The sequence below is a fragment of the Pteronotus mesoamericanus genome, unplaced genomic scaffold (genome assembly GCF_021234165.1).
Source record: "Pteronotus mesoamericanus isolate MK-2021 breed Mesoamerican mustached bat unplaced genomic scaffold, CSHL_Meso_final contig_1201, whole genome shotgun sequence".
In the NCBI taxonomy this organism is placed as follows: domain Eukaryota; kingdom Metazoa; phylum Chordata; class Mammalia; order Chiroptera; family Mormoopidae; genus Pteronotus; species Pteronotus mesoamericanus.
This window is the reverse complement of record NW_026555042.1, coordinates 320,282-337,223: the sequence shown is the minus strand read 5'-3', so window position 1 is coordinate 337,223 and position 16,942 is coordinate 320,282. Positions and strand designations below refer to the sequence as shown.

Genomic DNA, 16,942 nt, shown 5'->3' with positions numbered 1-16,942 from the left:
GCAACCTCGCAACGCCACGTCTCACTATCTGCACAAAATGGGCACGCTCTCCTCCCAGAGGCCCTGGCAGCGGGGGCGGCCCCCACGCCGTGCCGCGCTGCCCGCAGGCGAGTCTCCCAGGTGTCCGCAGGAGACGCATTGTCACTCACTCGGGGAGCTCTCCGGGCATGTCCCCCACACACCTAGACAGCATGGCCTTTCCTCTGAGCAAACAGAAGAGCTGCCCCTTCCTGTATTCCCACCGTGGACACAGCCCCCTGACCCTTACGTTTACTGACAGCGAGGGAGCTCCAAGCAAACACTAGTCTGAAACACCGACCGGATAGGCCGCCCTCGCGCCCGGCACCTGCCAGCCCGGCCGGGACCCAGCCCCGCCCCCACCCACGCCTCCCAGGGACACGCAGCCCCGCCAGCCCCGCCAGCCCCGCCAGCCCCACCTGTAGGTGACCCACTCCGAGTTGTCCTCGGGGTTCTGGAGCGCGTAGCCGGCCGCGTGCTGGCTCAAGTCCTCGGGGGGGTTGGGGCGGTCGTTCAGCTGCACACCCTCCAACCGCAGCAAGTGGACAGTGGCCTGCAGAGCGAGTGTGGACGGCAGAGGTCACGGGGGCACCCCAGCGCCAAGCACAATTCAGGAACTATTTCTAACGCAAGTTTACAGCAACACACATCGCATCTTGATTTCTACTTTTCTCCCAGCAAATCCCCCGGGTGCCCGCGGCCACCGCAGAGGACCGAGGGGCCGCCCGGGGACCGCGCCCCCTCCGACCAGCGCCCGGGACGCACCTCGGCGCTGATGAAGCCCACCTCCGCGAACTTCCGCAGCAGGCTCGGCGACGCCGGCCTCTGCAGCAGGACCTGGGACTGGCCCCTGGAGTCATACCCGCCGCTGTCCCCGCCCCGCTTCTTCCTTCCTGGGGGGACAGCGGGGCCTCAGACGCGGCCTCGGGCGGCAAGGCAGGCCCCCCCCCCGCCCGCCGTGACCTCGGTGCCCCCACTCAAAACAGGCCCCTCCCCTTATCTCAGCCCCCGACGACCCCCAAGGGACTGGGAAGGGCAGACGAGGTGGCGCCACAGGCACCGGACGCACAGAGCTCGGGGCCCCCAGGACTCCGGTCCCCGCCCGCGGACGCCTCCCTCGCTTCCGGACCGCACCGGGCCTCGCGGGCACGCACCTCTCCTCTGCCGCGACAGCTTCTTCACCTTGGCGCTGTCGTACAGCAGGCAGAAGCGGCAGGCGGCCCGGCAGACGTCCCACACGCCCTGCTTCCGCGCGACTTTGGCGAGCTCCGCCCAGATCCGCACCCTGCTCACCCGAGGCCCGGAGAGGAAGCGTGGGCTCGGACGTGGCGCCGGGGCCGCGAGACCAGCTCGCTCGCAGCCGGGGCGCGGGCGGCGGGGCGGCCCTCTGGTCCCGCGTCCACGGTGCCGACTGAGAAGCGCCCGCACGCGTCCTTCCCCTGGGACACGCCTCCCTGCGCCCCCAAACGGGCGGCTCCTGCGGCTGCGCTGACCGCACGCACCGCCGGCCGCGGGCCGTCCACGGGGCGTCCGCGGCGTCCGCACGGTGTCCCCTGAGTGCGAGCGCCCTGCCCCCCGGCCCGGGGCTGCCCGTGCCCGGGGCGGTGGGCGTCCCCCGCAGCTGTGTGCCTCCTGCCGCGGCCTCTGGGGCGCGCGCCCCTGCGACCCCGCACGTGGGGGCGGCGTCACCCCAGCCGCTGCCGCCGGATGTCGCCGGGGTCGCCGCTCCCCGGGGCGGCAGCGCGGAGTGGGGGGCGGGGGGGCGTGGCCAAGGCCGCCTCCCCGGCTGGGGGCGTGGCCGCGCGGAAGCCCGCCCCCCGCGGCCCGCTCACCTCTCCTTGTAGTTCTCGCTCCCCAGGCGCCACAGGTGCCCGGTGGCTTTGTCCACGCTGACGGTGTGGTGCCGGGCCCTGGCGAAGAGCGGGGTGAAACGGCTCTTGCTCTTCCCGGTGGAAACTGAGGGAGGCAAACGGGGCGGACGTCACGCAAGGGGTCCCTCCGTTCACGGGATGATCGGTGTCGTCCGGGCGCAGCCCCACGTCACGGCAGCCCCAGGGCCCCGGACTCGGACGCAGCGGAGAGGGCCCTCCCTGGGGCGTTGCTGTCTTTGGGCGGGAGCCCGGCCGAGCCACCTGCCACTCCGCCCTGTGGCGGCGCCGCCCGGCCGCCCACCCGCCCGGGCCCGTGGGTTGGCTCTCCCTCGTGTCGCCCCCGCTCGCAGGGCTGGGCGTTTGGTGGGCTCCCTGCTGGAGGCCCCTCCTCCTGGCCCGGAGCACAAACTCGGAGACCCCAGCGCGACGCCGGGCGCCCGCGGGCCGCCCCGCACAGCTGCCCTGGGCCCGGCCGAGAGGCGCCCACCGTCCGGGGCCGCCCTGGGCGGGGCGGGGCTGCCCCCCCAGGGGGGGAGGCCGCTCCCGCCGGACTGTCCACACGGACGCGCCGAGCAACCTGGCCCGTCCTGCGCCTCGGGTGCCGCTGTGGGTGGGAGCTGCCCCCAAAGCTCTGATGAGGCTGAACCCCAGCCTCAGAGTGTGACCCCACTTTGAGACAGGGTCCTCCCTGGATGACGGAGAGACAATGTGGTCACGAGTGTGGGCCCTCGTCCACTGTGAGACCTTAAAGGGAGACCCAGACACAGACACGGGTGTCGAGGGAGACGGTGTGAAGACGCAGCCAAGGCGAGGGCCTCGCCGCCCCGAGGAGCTGGCCGCTGGCCTCCGGCCTCCGGCCGAGCGGGGGCTCCGCGTGTGAGCAGCCCTCTGGGCGCCGTCCTGCGGCTGCAGCTGCCGGGCAGGCGCCTCCGAGGCCACAGGCCAGACGCCAGGGCCCGTGTGACAGGTCAAGGGCGGCCGGGTCCCAACCTGCCCGGGGGCCCGGGTGGCCCCCAGGAAGGGCAGGCCGGGCTCCCCTCACAAAGCGGGGGGGTCGGGCGCCCACCCTTGGCCTCATTCTCGCTGTCGAGCACGATCTGGAAGGCGTCGGGGGCCAGCGCCAGGCCTGCGTTCACCAGGAGGGCCCGCTTCTTCCGGACGTTGTCCTTGGGGATGGCTTTCTTGGCCTGCGAGAGGAAGGGACGGGCGGGCCCGGTCCTTCCCAGCACTCGTGGGCTCTGAGGAGTTCCCAGGCGGCCCCGGGGGCCCCGAGAAGGCACCTGCTCGATGGCCATGACGGCCTTGTCCTCGGCGCGCTCGGGGTTCTGGTACAGCAGGGAGCAGAGGTGCAGCCGGCCGAAGGCCACCCGGAGCCTTTCCTGGTACAGGCCCTGGCTGTCCAGCAGCATGGCCTTCTGCAGGTGCTCCATGGCAGGCTCCAGCCGGTCCTCGTCCTCCTCGATGTGGGCCAGCTCCATGTGCACTTGGCAGCGGAGCAGGACCATGAGGCTGCGGGCACAGTGCGGCGTCAGAGCCCAGGGCACAGTGCGGGGGGGCCCCAGGGGTCGCGGCTTTCCTGCTCCCTGCAGGCCCCGCCCCGCCCTGAGGACTCCCTCGGGGGACAGAGGCAGGAGGTCCCCGCAGGGTGAGGCCTCGGCCCCACCGACCGAGAAGCAGCGGCTCAGCAAACCGAGCCCCCTGCCCGGGGAGCTGCGGGGAGCGGCACGTGGCGCTGGGGCTCCCCCTCGTGCCCTGGCACCATCGCCCATCCCTCTGACGGCGGCGCCCAGCGATGCCGAGGAGCAGCCCCGGCCTCTCCAGCCAGGGAGCCCAGCAGGGCGCGAGTCCTTGGCACCTGCGTGCCCACACCCGCTCGGCCCCGCCTCCTGCACCCGGCCCCCGGTGCCCGGCTGGGCCCCGCCCCTCCACTCCGCCCATCACCTGTCGCCTTTGCCCACAGGCCGTTCTCTGCGGTGGCAGGGCCCTCACTGGACGCCTGAAGCCCCCTCCCCTGCCTCAGCTCTCAGACCCCCCGCACTAGGAGACCGCGCGGCCCCAGGGCCCTGACGAGCTCTGGGCCCGGCCGTCAGGGGGCTCTGCTCCCAGGCCTCCTTCCTCCCCAGGGCCCTCCCCGCTGTCTGGTCTCCGATGAGGTCAGTTTCTCAGTGGCTCGGAGGCCGACAGGAACCACCCTGCCACCAGCTGCATCCTGCAAGGTCTCATCCCCACCCCCGGCTACGAGACTCTTCTTAGCACTTAGCTGGCCTGCGAACGTGTGGTGCGCGGTGGGTGCAGGAGTCCATGTGGACATGGGTGTGCCTAAGTGTAAGTAAGGGCACTGGGGCAGGGGCAGGTGCGGATGCAGGTGGGTACAGGTGTCAACAGGGTGTAGGCGCAGGCACAGACTCAGGTGCAGGTGCAAGTGCGGATGCAGGTAGGTACAGGTGTAGACAGTGCAGATGCAGGTACAGACGCAGGTGCAGGTGCAGATGCAGACTCAGGTGCATGCATGCAGGGCTGTGCTTCGGCCACCACCCTGCGCTGCGCGGCTCTCCAGAGACTGACGCTCAGCCCGTGTGATGAACGACTCAACCCCGAGGGCAGAGGCACACGGTCCTGAGCGTCACGCTGCCCAGCGAACCCCGCGCCCGCCCTGACCGGCGCGCATTCGGGACCCCAGGTGGGTGCACCCTGGCTCGTGGCCAACCCTGGGCCACGGGGGCCTGCGGCAGGTCCCGCCTCTGGAGCTCGTGGAGCGCAGGGGACGCTGTGCCGGCTCGGGCTTTCAAGGCCTGACCTGAATCCAGTCACCTGCCTGTCGCTGAGGGCTTTCAGGCCCGGCTGGCCCTCGGCCGGCGCGAGCAGGGGGCGAGGGCGGCCTGACCCTGCTCAGGGCAAGCGGACGGCCTTACCCCTCCGCAGCCCCTGCTGCCTTCTTTACGGACAGGCGCGTGGCCCTGCCTGCGGCACTTCTGGGGGAAACGAGGCGGAGTCTCCCTGTCCCCGGTACGAGGGCTCCCGCCCTCTCCCGCCACGGGTCGCCTTTCTGAGCCGGCAGCCCAGGGCGCGGACGCAGGCGAGACCTGTCCAGCTTCTCCAGGGTCTCCGCGATGCCGGTCAGCGGCTTCCGCAGGTGGTGCCGCAGGTTGTGCTGCAGGAGCGGGAGGCACAGGTTCCACTGGGCGGCGCACACCACGTGGGCGGCGTGGGGGTCGCCCAGGCAGACGGCTCGCTGCAGCGTGCCGTCCAGCCTCTGCACGATGCTCAGCTGGGCCTGCAGAGAAGACGGCGGCCAGCATGGGAGCTCGGACGGCGCGTGCCGGGCACCTGCCTCCAGGAGACCCCAAGCCGGGGGAGCTCGGGGGCCGGGAGGCCGCGAGCGGGCGGAGCCCGGGGTCAGAGCATCCGAGGCCCTGGGAGGACCGCTCGCCTCAGAGGCGCTTCCATGCGTCCCGTGGGCGGCCGTGCCCCCCGTGGGCCACCTCCAGTCTGCTCGCCTCCGGTCCTGCCCGTTTATGGGGGCTTGTGCCCTCTCGTGTGTGCCACCCAAAGGCCACGGCCTTGGTCTGTGCCACCTGCGCTCAGCCCAGCACACAGGTCTGGCCGCGGCCTTCCGGACCTGCGGACAGGCCTCCCCGCCCCACCCTCTGCCAGGGTCCTCAGGGCCCCCTCACGCGGCTCCTGAGCCACGGGGCCAGCCCAGCTCAGCACTCCCGGCCCCATGCCGCCTGGCGCCGGGGCGGGTCCTCAAAGCCCCGCAAGCCGATCGGCCCCTGGTCCCTGGCCCTCGGCAGCGGGAGGGAGTGGCCACGGGTGGCCCGTGCAGCCCGGCGCCGCGGCACAGCCGCCGCGGCTGTGGTTCCGTGATCCAGCGGCATCTCCCCTGTGCCCCCCGGGCGCCAGGCACCGGTGCGGGGCCGTCCTCAAGCAGCCACGCCCCTCTTGGGAAGGCCAGCGCAAGCGGGCACCTTCGTCGCCGCCCGGCGGACACGCGTGCTCCTTTTGGGCTCGTTCATGTGGATGCCCCCCCAGCCACCCCGGGGTCCCCACCTGCCTCGTCCCTGCAATGACCTCACCACACCCCAGAGCCCCTCGGGTGTCTGGGCCCAAGGAGCCGATGGCCCTGCACTGGGGCTGGGGGTGACCTTTGTCTACCCAGACAGGGGTCAGGATGGGGACGCAATGGCCTTCACCAAGGGCGCGGGTTATCAGCGGGGATGGGGGTGGGGCCCTAGGAGGGCCCGGCCAGGGACGGTCTCTCCCCAGCCCCTCGCCCACCGGGCCCAGGGGCCCCGGGAGCCACAGGGGACTCTGCGTGGAGCGTAGAGACGCCTGGCCCGGGTGCCGCCCGGGCCCCCCCAGCTCCTGCCAGAGGGGCCACATTCACGCCCGGCGCACGAGCCAGGGGCCCCGCCAGGCCCCCGGCGCCCTCCCGCGCGCCCGGACTCGGCCCCCCGGCCGCGGGAAGGCCACACGCACGCAGCCGGCTCCCGCGCACCCCGCCCAGGCGTCACCTCCACAGCCGTTCGGACGTAGGTTTTGATTTTACTCTCCAGTCTCAGCGCTTCCAGCTGACACTCCAGGCACTCGATTTCAATGAGCCTCCCGGGGTCCTGCAGAGCCCAGACACGAAGACCGTCAGCGCGGCCGAGCCGCCGCCAACCCCGAAGGCATTTCAGGTGGTAATTCACGCACTAGGCAGAAATTCGACAAGTAAAATTCCCAACAGAAAAAGTATTTAAACACTGAAAATGCTTCCAAAACATGCACGGATTTGAGAAAAGTAAAAAAAAAAAAAAAAAAAAAAAAGGATCTCCTTAACAGAGAGAAAATAGAGTTCATGTCACTGGATGTTGAATTTCAAAACAAACTCTGCTCTGAGCTTTGGCAGCCGGTCCTGGGCGACTTGCTCCCCGCGGGTCAGGGTGAGCGTCTGCAGGGGGCGGGGGGTGCGGGGCGGGCGGCTCCACCGCCTGCCCACCTGCCGCAGCGTGTTCCAAGGGCTGTGCCGCCGCGCCCCGCCCGGGCACACGAGTCCGTTGCCCCGCCAGCCACGGCCAGGCGGGACGTCGTCGCTGTGGGGCGACCCGCACAGAGGCCGCTGCCTGGCACCCAGCACGGGGCCGTTTACGCCCCATGCGCCCCGAGGTGCCTCTGGGTGGGTCCTGGGCGGCTGCTGGAGGGGTCAGTCCCTGAGGGGGGGGCAGGCAGCGGTCAGAGGCCGGCCCCTTTCAGCCTGGACGGCGCTCCCGCGGCAGGAGGCGCCTCCGTGGAAATCCCGACAGCTGCCGGCCGGGCAAGCGCGCACACGGGAGGGCGGCACCCCGACGCCCCGGGACCCCGCTGCGCACGGGCCCTCCCAGGCCTCCACAGACGGCGCCCCCCGGCTGTTCCTCCTTGTCCTTTGTCCTTTATGACACGATAAACCAGCAAAGGTGCTTCTCCTGCAAATGAATCCAACCTGAGGAGGGGCCGTGGGAAGCCCCCACTTGGTGCCGCGTCCGACAGAAGCTGGGCGGCCTGGGACCGCTGACGTGGACTCTGCGCCTGGGTGGAGCGGTCCCGGGCACTGAGCCCCCCAGGGAGCCAGCGTCGGAGCCGAGTTCAACCGCAGGACGCCGGCTGGGGTTGCGGAATTCCTGGGTGAGAGGCAGCGACGTGTTCTGTGTGGAAACAGCGGCGGCGGCGCACAGGAGGCGGCCCTGGCTCGCCCGATCCGGCGGCGGCCGTTGCGGCCCCTCCCCCCCGGCCAGCGCCTGGTCTCTCCCGACGTCCACGCGTCTGCTCAGACCTCCTGTGTTGCCTCAGGCCGTGGGAGTTCCGGGGGGCTTAGGGTTCTCGGCGTGTTCTGGGCACAGGCCGCTCATCAGATGTGAGACTTGAAAAAACCTCTCGGCCTCTGGCTTGTATTTTCGCGTTCTTCCCAGGGCTGCTCGAAGGGCAGAGAGCTCACGGCCACGAAGCCGAATTCACCCCCTGCAGCGGGCCCGGCCCCCGGAATGAGCCGCCGCGGCGCCTCACACCAACAGCAGGCAGCCCTGCGGCGGCGCCCGGCCGGCTCCTGCCTGTGAGGGGCAACCCTGGGGTGCGCACCGACGAACCCCAAAGCGGGAACCCCTGGCATTACGACGTCACGGCCACACGCCCAGGGGAAACCCGAGGGACGTGGACGCCGTGTGTGCTGCGGCCCTCACGCCCTGGGCAGCCAGGAGCAGGGCTTCCCCGTCCAGCAGCAGGGCTGGCGAGGCAGCTGTGGCCGCGAAGACCGGCGCCTCCGACGACCAGAGAACGGAAGGGGGCGGCGTGCGTGCTCACCCCTCCCTGCGGAAGACGCTCGGGGAAGGCGGGGGACACGGGCCTCCCGGGGGTTCCAAGCCGCGGTCTTCCCGCCTTGTCACGTCCGAGCAGCCGCTGGCCCCTCACCTTGCTGTCCATGTTCTTCAAGTCCGAGAGGCAGCTGGAGCAGATGCCCTCACACTTCAAGGTCAGAGAAAGACCAGCGAGTTCAAGGAGCAAAAGGGTTCTGAAAACCAAGCAGAGTCGCGGGGCGTCCGTCGGCGGGGGCGCTGGGCGGGGAGCGAGGACAGAGCGCAGAGCCCGGGCCGCGTGGCCCCGCCGGTCGGAGCGCCATCCCGGCAGCCAAGGCCGGGGGCCGACCCCCGGTCAGGGCGCAGGCGAGGACCAACCAGTGACGGCGCCAGAAAGCGGGACAGTGAACCGATGCCTGCCTGTCTCTCCCTTCCTCTCTCTCTCTCTGAAATCAATCAATCAGTAAATTTTAAAAAGAGCAGCACACAGTGGCTTCTCCTGTGCTAGCCACTGTCCCTCCCTGGCTGGGACAAGCAAGCTGCCACCTGGAGAGGCCCCCCGGGCCGCCCACAGGTGCTGGACGCTGCCAGCCGCCGCCCGAGCCTGGCGCGGGGCTGCCACGGCCGAGCCCTGCGGACGTGGTGAGGTGACCGCAGCAGCAGGCAGCAGGCCCCAGCGGGGTTTTCGGTGCCGCTGCGACACATGCCCAGGGACTAGGCCTGAAACACCAGGAAGTCAGCCTCTCGGTTCTGGAGGCCGGGAGACCGAAACCGAGGGGTCGCGGGGCGGCCCCTCTGAAGGTGCCGGGAGGAAGCGCGGACCAGCCGGAGCCCCCCACACCCCCGGCGGCACCTCCGTCCTCGTGCGCTCTCCTCCCCTGAGGGCGTCCCTGTGTCTGAGATGCCCCTTCTCGCGAGAACGAAAGTCAGCAGGTCAGGGCCCAGCCTGCCTCAGGGCAGCCCCCTTCTGCCTCGACCACATCCACAAAGACCTACGTCCAAAGGGGACAGCGAGCACTGGGACCTGACCCCGCCCTTTGGGGACACACAGTTCAGGCCACGACACCCCAAATCCACCATCAAATGACACACTGACAATATCCCGAAGCCGTTGTTGCAGGCGGATGGCCGAAACGCTGCCTGCATCAGGAGCGCGGAGGAGCCGGCCGTCACCGGGACCCGAGAGGCGAGTTCTCAGGTGGACGCCCAGAGGCCCAGGCGGGCAGGGCGCGGCTCCCCGGGGCGGCCAGCGGCACCTGACAGAGCGCGACGTGGCCATGTCAGCCAGGGGCCAGCTGTCGGTCCCCACCCCATTCTTGCAGACAAACTCTGGACAGTGGGACGTCCCCGAGCTGGGAGGCCGGCCTGTGGCCTCGCGGGAACGCCCCGGGGGGCGCCCAGGCTGCTGCTGCAGCTCTGGCTCCACTTCCCGCTCCCAGGAAACCCGGCCAGGACCACCCTACACTCTGAGCAGGCTCGGGGGATTCCGGCACCAGGACCGCACAGGACCGAGAAGTTAACGGGCCCCGGGCGGGGGCGGGGGCAAGACGCTCCTGTCTTCCACGCTCAGGAAGGTGGGAGGTCTGGTAAGAACTTGAAAAGTTCTTCTGCCAGAGTGAAATTTGATTTTCAAAAGTTACGTGTCCCAAGGGCTCCCTGAACAGCACAGACCTCAGGCGGAAGGGACGAGAGGATATCACCAGACGTGCACGTGGCCAGCACGCGGTGGGCAGTTTGGTGCTTTTCCAACTTTTCCCTTCCCCCGAACCTACCAAATTTTGCACCGTCCTATGTAGCTACGAAACTGGGAAAAGGCAAACACTTACTTTTCCTCCATGATCGAAGGGGAGCGTTGGTGACTGTAATAACCTAACTGTTTATAGATGCCCTTCAGAATTTTGTTGACGTCTTCAGGTAAATCATTCCTATCCAATTTCCTGGAATTAATCCAAACATTAGACAACCCAACTCCTGTCAGGTTTCTCCAAATTACCCCCAAATCCTCTGCGTCTGTGAAGCGCTGTTTCCCGCTGGACAGAGACCTCGAATGAACCGCCTCCGCCGGCCCCAGGCTCTGCCGGACGGCTCCTCCCACACCGTGGCCGCCCTCGCTCCCAGCCCTGGCGCCCGGCCCACGTCCCCGAGGTTGGACGCACCCAGGCCCCTGGGCACCAGCCCCGCCAGACGGCCGCACACGCAGGGCCTGGCCGTGGGGCGCAGTCCCTGCCCCGCCCCCGGCCGCCTCCAGCGCGGCTTCGCCCTCAAGCTGCTCCAGTTTCACGCTGTTCCATGGCCAAGCCTCAAACCCCCTCTGGGACAGGAGCCTCGTGGCCGCTCCACCCCGGGGCGCAGCCCTGCCCCTCGCAGACAGAGGGCACAGGGGAGCCTCCTGCCCCCCCAGCACTTACCCTTGTAGCAGGTTCATGTGGAACGTGGCCGAAAGGCTGACAGAGGCTCTCTTTTCTTCCTTCAGCCGAAGCTCGTCCATCAGCTCATGTCGCACCTGTCACCAGATGGGACGGGACAGCGACTCAGGCCTCAGGAGTCACCAGGCAGAAATCCAGACGCTGCGTGGAGCTGTCCCTTGGCAAATATCCCTCCCTGAACGCTAATTTCAGAATTAACAAGTCTCTTTTCATTAGTTACGTACAGTATTTAGCTTCTCACATAGAGCTCGCTTTCCTATACACAAAACGTAACGAGTTATGAACGCTCTCCGTACGCATTGTTACTGTAACACCTTTATCTTTACAAACTGCCGGGTGTTTTTGAAGCTTGGGCTCTGCCCCGCCTGTCGGCACATCTCCGGCGCCGCGGCCGGTGGGCCTGCGGCGGCTTTCACAGCTTCCTGACACTGCCTCCTCACACCGACGTCGAACAAGACCATGTCTCTGCGCCCCCCCCCCCCCACGTTTCGCCGGCCAACCCACCATGACAGCAAACATCTGCCGGTATCTGTGCGGTGCGTGGGCCTTCACGAAGGGCGCGGCCGTGGCGCAGAGCGTCCGGGCCTCCTCCTTTCTCCCCGCCTGCAGGCAACACTCCAGGAGCTCCCTGCGCCGCACAGACACGGAGAGGAGCCTGTGGCGACACCGCTGTCCGGGGCGCAGTCTGAGCGGCAGGCGCCTGCCGTCCCCTCGCTTCCATTTCTCGGACTCCACTCCCGGCCCCTGGCCCCCGGCCCCCAGCCCAGGGAGGGGGCGCAGCCGGGCCGGGGGCCGGGCCGCCCGCAGCACCGTCACGGGGGCACTTGGGAAGGTCACATTCCTGGGTCAGAGGCCCCCCACCCAAGGGCCAGAGCAGGAGAGGAAGCCTGCAGCCGGTGTTCCAGCCTCGGGGCACACCCGCTGGGTCCCACGGGTGCCCCGCCTGCAGGAGCGGGCCACCCGGCCTCTCCGCTCCCCAGCACGAGGGCCGCTGGCCGACACCACTCACGGTGGCTTCTCGGGCCGTCCCCGGGGCCACGGGCTCCGCGTGCCCTTCCCGCTCTGGCTGAGCTTTGCGCTAAAACGCCTACTATGTTCCCAGTTGACTGAACTAAGTTTTTAAAACTGTGAGCCAGGACTACGGCTCACGCTCAGGTTTCCTGGGTTTTGAGTCAAAACACGCGTCCTGTTGGGACCCCCACGGGATGTCACCTGCAGTTCGGACGACGCACACAAAACCACGCTCGGCGGCTGCGCTGGGGCGCTGCCCTGCGCCTGCTCGGTGGACAGCTGCCCGCGGGGAGGGCATGGGGGTGGGGCTGTGGGCGCGAGGGCGGGCGGGACACCGCCACTCACAGCATCAGCTCTGCCTGCCAGTCCTTGTCCTCGTCCTCGGTCTGACTCAGCACGCTCACGATCTGGGAGAGGCTGGAGATCAGGTGGTGGTGATACCCAGGCCTGAGGAAGGGCCTGGCCATTCGCCAGTGGAGGACGGACGCATTATAGACCAGGAAGTGGTACCTGCGCAGAGGAGGGGGCGGAGGGCTGAGGCGGGGGCAGAGGCACAGCGCGACCCGGCCTCTGGGGGAAGGCAGCCCGGCAGCCTCTGTCCCCAGCAGGTGGCAGCAGTCCCATCGGAGACACACGGCCCTCCCTGCCCAGGCAGTGCCGCCCTCCAGCTCGGCCCTGCCAGACTCCTGGTGACAGACGAGAGGTCTCCTCACGCATTCCGTCGCTCTACGCCGTGACCAGCTCCCCATGAAAATATACCCCTGAGCAAGCCCTCCTTTGGCTTCCAAGGGATAGACAAGAACAGGCAAGAGCAGGGGCAACCAAGACAGGCTTCTTGGAGGAGGTGACATCCTGCTGAGACCCAAAAAGTGACCAGGAATCTGCCAGGGGCGCAGTGCCGAAGAAGAGGCTCAGGCAGGTGGGAGAGGGAGAGCAGGGCCTTCAGCGGCCGGCTCCGGGCCGGCCCAGCAAACGCACAAGAGGGAACCGGAGGCCCGGACGCAGGGAGCAGGCAGACAGACAGCGCCCAGCAGGGTGGGGGAGGGGGACGTGGTGGACAGAGGGGAAGGGACCAGTCAAAGGACAGGGATGAATGAGCCACGGACACGGACAGCGGAGTGGGCGCTGACTGTGGGGTGGGCTGGGCGGAGGAGGGCACAGGGGAAAACCTGGGACACCTGTAATAAAATTAATACTTTTTTTAAAAAAAAGGCATGCAAAGTGTGGGGGGTTAGGACACCCCTAGGAAGCCCGGCTGCGTCCTGCAGGCTGCAGGGAGGCCAGGTGGGAATCCCAGGGGCCAATTTGCTCTCTCCCTGCAGGCCCCCCCATCCGGAGGGCTCTGCCCGCAGGGGCCTGGGAGCCCGGCAGCCGTCCCCGCTGGCCCTCCGGTGGACGAGCGATGCTAATCAGCGCCATTACCCAGGGAGGAGGACCCAGGGCGCTGGCAGTAAGACAAGGCTGCCGGATCCTTTGCGGGTTTACGCAGAGCCCCGCGCCTCCGCCTGGCTGCACCCAGGCCTGTTTTAAAGGTGGTCCTGCCAGCCCCCGAGGCCCCCGGTCCCCGGTCAGGCATCGTGCAGGTGTCCCCGACCCCTGGCGTGCAGCCGTGACTGGGCCCTCCCCGACGATGCCTACCGCCCCAGCGCCGGCCATGGCTGCAGGGCATGGCCCCTGGAAACGCCCACTGTCCTTGGAACGTCTAGCTGGAGGCCACTGGGCTTCCCTGCAGGCAGGGCCCGCTGCGGGGGGCCGGGGGCCGGGGGGGGGGGGGCCCTGCACCCCAGCACCTGTCACAGGGGCCACGAATGCCTGGTAGTGGGGCCACGAGGGAGCGAACCCAGGGTCATGCTGGGATCTCCTTTAGGTGTGTCCTGCCTAGCCTGCTGTGTGCAAGCTTAACACTCTCCGCAACATTTGTTTTCGATGAAGCACAAGCGTTAATGAGGCAGAAAACTGCGCTGGGTCTCAGCCGAATCACTTTCCAGAGAGAAGGCCCTGGCCGGGGGGAGCCAGGAAGGACAGGCCCGTGGGCGCAGCACAGCGAGGGAGCCGGGATGCTGAACTCCCGAGGGGCTGGGACCGATGAAGGGAGGAAGCTGGTAGTCGCCTGCCGGCCCGGGCCACCGCCGGCCAGAACAGACGGGACAGCGGTGGGAGGCACCCGCCGCCCCCCGCCCGCCCGCCCGCCCGCCCGCGCAGCCCAGCTCCACAGGAGAGACGCGCGACGCCGACGCGCATTAAACACGGAGCAGGGGCGCCCCCTGCCGTCCGAGCGGAGACCGCTCAGCCGGCTCCGCGCCGAACCTCGGACACCGCGGGCGAGAAGGGCAGGCCCGCCGCCTACCTGGGCTCCCCTTTGGCGAAGTTAATCGCCTTCATGTACTGAGTCACACAGTTTTCAAACTCCTCCTGCAACATAAAGGACGCACAACGCAATCCCACTGGCCACTGACCCACCGGGCCTCGCTCATGGTCACGCCGCGCACGCCAGGCCCGCCAGAGCCGGGCGGCCGCTCAGGGCCTGGCGGGAGTGGACGAGCAGGGGCTGCTGCTGCGTGGGCTCTGGGGCAGCCCGGCCTCCGCCCCGCAGGTCCCCTCTGGGTCGGGGTAGGGTGGGAGGTGCTGCTGGGGGCGCGGCCATGACACCAGAGGCACAGGCCACGTGTCCAACGGGGGTGCAAGTCAGACCCCAGTGCTCAGGGAACGCAACCCGCGGTGAAAAACGCTCCAAGACTCGTGTGGCCAAACCCAGCTCTGGAAGGCGGGTGAGACAGGAGCTGCCGCGACGTCGAGGGGCGTCAGGCAGCCTCGGGGGCTAGAACAGCGGGGCGGACGCCGCCGCCGCGCGTTCGGAGGGCGAACGCCCCCTCTCGAGGCGGTGCTGAGGCGGGGCCCGGGGGCGGGGCTCATGGGAACCAGGGCGAAGCCGCGGGCGGGGCCTCGGCGCCGGCGCTCACCAGGTCGTCCGTGGACTTGGGGGGGCAGAGCTGAGCCCTGCACAGGTGCGCGCGGCCCAGGAACTGCGTGACCGGGCCCTTCACTTTGAAGTACATCTGGATGCAGTCCTCGCTCACCGCCGGCTGCCCCATCTGCGGAGAGCGCCGCCCGTCGCTGCGTCCCTCCGCGGACACGCAGACCGGGCGCGCCCGGGGACGCGCGGAAGACGAGGGCCCCGGCAGTGCCCCCCTTAGGCCCCCCCGTCCCCCGCCGCTTCGGCGGAACCCCAGCCCGGGCTCGGGACCGCGACCTTCAGGGCCTGCTCCGCGCACAGCACGAACAGGTCGGGACTGAAGCTCTCGCTGGGGTCGAACTCCGACTTGCCCAGGTTGGCGGACTTGATGAGCTCGTAAGCCCTCTTCAAGGCGGCGGCATCTGCCGGGACAGCCGGCGAGGAGGCCGGTGAGCCCGGCAGCCGCGGGGGGCAGTGCAGGCGGTCGGCAGGGGCCCGGGTCAGGCCGGCGGCCCCGGGATGCGCCCCCGGGAGGCCGCCCGACCGGGTCGCCCCCCGCGACCGGACGCTCCCGTCACGCCCCCTGCCCCAGCAGCGCTCAGGGCAGCCCCCCGGCCGCCGCCCCGGCCCCACACGCCGCGGGTCAGGCGTCTCTCGGCGCCCCGGCCCCGCGCACCCTGCTGGCTCTCGGCGCGGGCCAGCTCCTGCGTGATGGCCAGGTCCATGGTGCCGCAGCCCAACCGCTCGTCTATCCCGCTCCGCGGCCGTTGCCTGGCGACAGGGGACGCGAACTGCCGCTACGGGTCGGCAGCTGAGCCATACTTATCCGGAAGCGAAGCCCCCCGAGCCCGGCACGGGGTCTCTGCAACTCTGCGAAGGTGGCCCGGCTCCGCGCAGCCGAGGCAGAGACGAGAGGGCGAACGAGGCGCCGACATGGCACCTGCCGCTCTCTGATGCCAAGGTAGCTCTACAGGAATCAACAAGTTAAACAGAAAAGAAAAGGAGACCAAGACGTTCCCAGAGATGGCAGCGATCATAAAATCCTTGGCCTGGGATTGGGTACGTGTGACCCAGCGCCCGCAGACTATGAAAGCAAGACCAATGGCAACCCATAAAAACTCTAAATGTGAAGATCGCCTCGAGTGGCCGTCGCAGAGGACTGAGCTCCCCGCAACCCCGCAGGCCTGCGGGTGGTGCTTGAGCACCGGGCACGAGCGCGCAGGCTGCGCTTAGCCTGACGATCTCCTAGTGAGGAGGCCGTGGCCCGATGCACAGGCCGGCGCCCTCCATCTGCCGGTGTGGGCAGGGACAAAGGTTTGACGGACACTGGTTTGGGGAGGCAGCGGAAAACGGGAAGTCACATGCTTTGGAGGGAAGAATAGCCTGGCTCCCCCTAGAGGGGGGCCGCTTGGAAACCCCCGTGCACACTCCCTGGGCCCAGAGTCCGCCCCCCAACTGCTGCCAGGCTCAGGGCGAGCAAGATGGATTCCCTGCCTCTCTGACCTGCAATCTGGCCCGCCTGGGGACCCCGGCAGCAGCTCCGGGGGGCTGTGGTCAGGGATGACATCAAAGTGCCCCTGGGATCCAGGACCTGGGGGCCGGAGGGGCACCAGGGAAGGCCGACCTGTCAGAGCAATGCTCTGACCCTGCTCCCCAAGAGCCGCTGGCCGCAGGCGCCGTGAGGCTGCAGCCAGCGCTGAAGCGTCCCCCCGGGGGCTGGTCCAGAGCAGACGTGTAAAGAGAAAGGCGTCATGAGCGGTGAGAAGGGAAAGGAAAAATGGCACAGAGGAAGGGAGGCCTGGCCAGTGGCCGGGGCCAGGCTGGGCCTGCTGGCCGGAGGGGACAAAACAGAGGGTGCCCACAGTGAAGGCTGGAGGCCGGGACCTGGCCACCTGCTGCCGCCCCAGGAGATAAGGCTGTCATCGTCCAAGCCACAGGCCGGGCACAGGCCCCAGGGGGTCACTGTGGGGGGGGGCGGGGCGTGGGCTCTGGAACCAGAGCCCGAAGGTCAGGCCTGGCTCCGTTAGCTCCTCACTGACCAGCCGGGGGCTGCGGAGCGCGGAGCCTGAGCTTCTCCATCTGGACGGGTAAGTCAGGGACCCATCCATGTCGGGGGCGGGGCTGCAGCACACACTGAGCTGAGTGGGGAGCCCCAGGGCGGGTGTGTGGTGGAGCTCGCCCGGCGGTGCCCGGGGGCTTGAGGGTGTTTCCGCACCCAGCCCTCCGAGCTCGCCTGTGGGGCCCTGCCAGGGAGGCCCCGGACTGCGGAGGGGCATGCTCTCTGCCTCCTTCCTGCGCCGGGCCCTGCAGCTCTGCCCCCTGAGGCGCCGCTGGCATTTTTAGCCACCTGTTCTG

At 69.0% G+C, this 16,942-nt stretch overlaps 1 protein-coding gene across 1 annotated transcript in view; it reads right to left on the bottom strand.

Moving 5' to 3' along the window:
- CFAP46 (cilia and flagella associated protein 46) overlaps nucleotides 1-15,312 on the bottom strand; it is a 53,935-nt gene extending 38,623 nt beyond the window's left edge. The window contains exons 1-17 of the mRNA XM_054585074.1: nucleotides 15,264-15,312; nucleotides 14,885-15,009; nucleotides 14,595-14,726; nucleotides 13,982-14,046; nucleotides 11,980-12,144; nucleotides 11,128-11,251; nucleotides 10,606-10,700; nucleotides 10,024-10,134; nucleotides 8,313-8,412; nucleotides 6,404-6,502; nucleotides 4,973-5,163; nucleotides 3,170-3,398; nucleotides 2,956-3,076; nucleotides 1,851-1,974; nucleotides 1,173-1,303; nucleotides 784-911; nucleotides 438-571 (exon numbers count right to left, since the gene is read on the bottom strand). Of these exons, the coding sequence (XP_054441049.1) occupies nucleotides 438-571; nucleotides 784-911; nucleotides 1,173-1,303; nucleotides 1,851-1,974; nucleotides 2,956-3,076; nucleotides 3,170-3,398; nucleotides 4,973-5,163; nucleotides 6,404-6,502; nucleotides 8,313-8,412; nucleotides 10,024-10,134; nucleotides 10,606-10,700; nucleotides 11,128-11,251; nucleotides 11,980-12,144; nucleotides 13,982-14,046; nucleotides 14,595-14,726; nucleotides 14,885-15,009; nucleotides 15,264-15,312 (2,123 nt within the window). The remainder of the gene's footprint in view (nucleotides 1-437; nucleotides 572-783; nucleotides 912-1,172; nucleotides 1,304-1,850; nucleotides 1,975-2,955; nucleotides 3,077-3,169; nucleotides 3,399-4,972; nucleotides 5,164-6,403; nucleotides 6,503-8,312; nucleotides 8,413-10,023; nucleotides 10,135-10,605; nucleotides 10,701-11,127; nucleotides 11,252-11,979; nucleotides 12,145-13,981; nucleotides 14,047-14,594; nucleotides 14,727-14,884; nucleotides 15,010-15,263) is intronic.
- Between the last annotated feature and the right edge of the window lie 1,630 nt (nucleotides 15,313-16,942).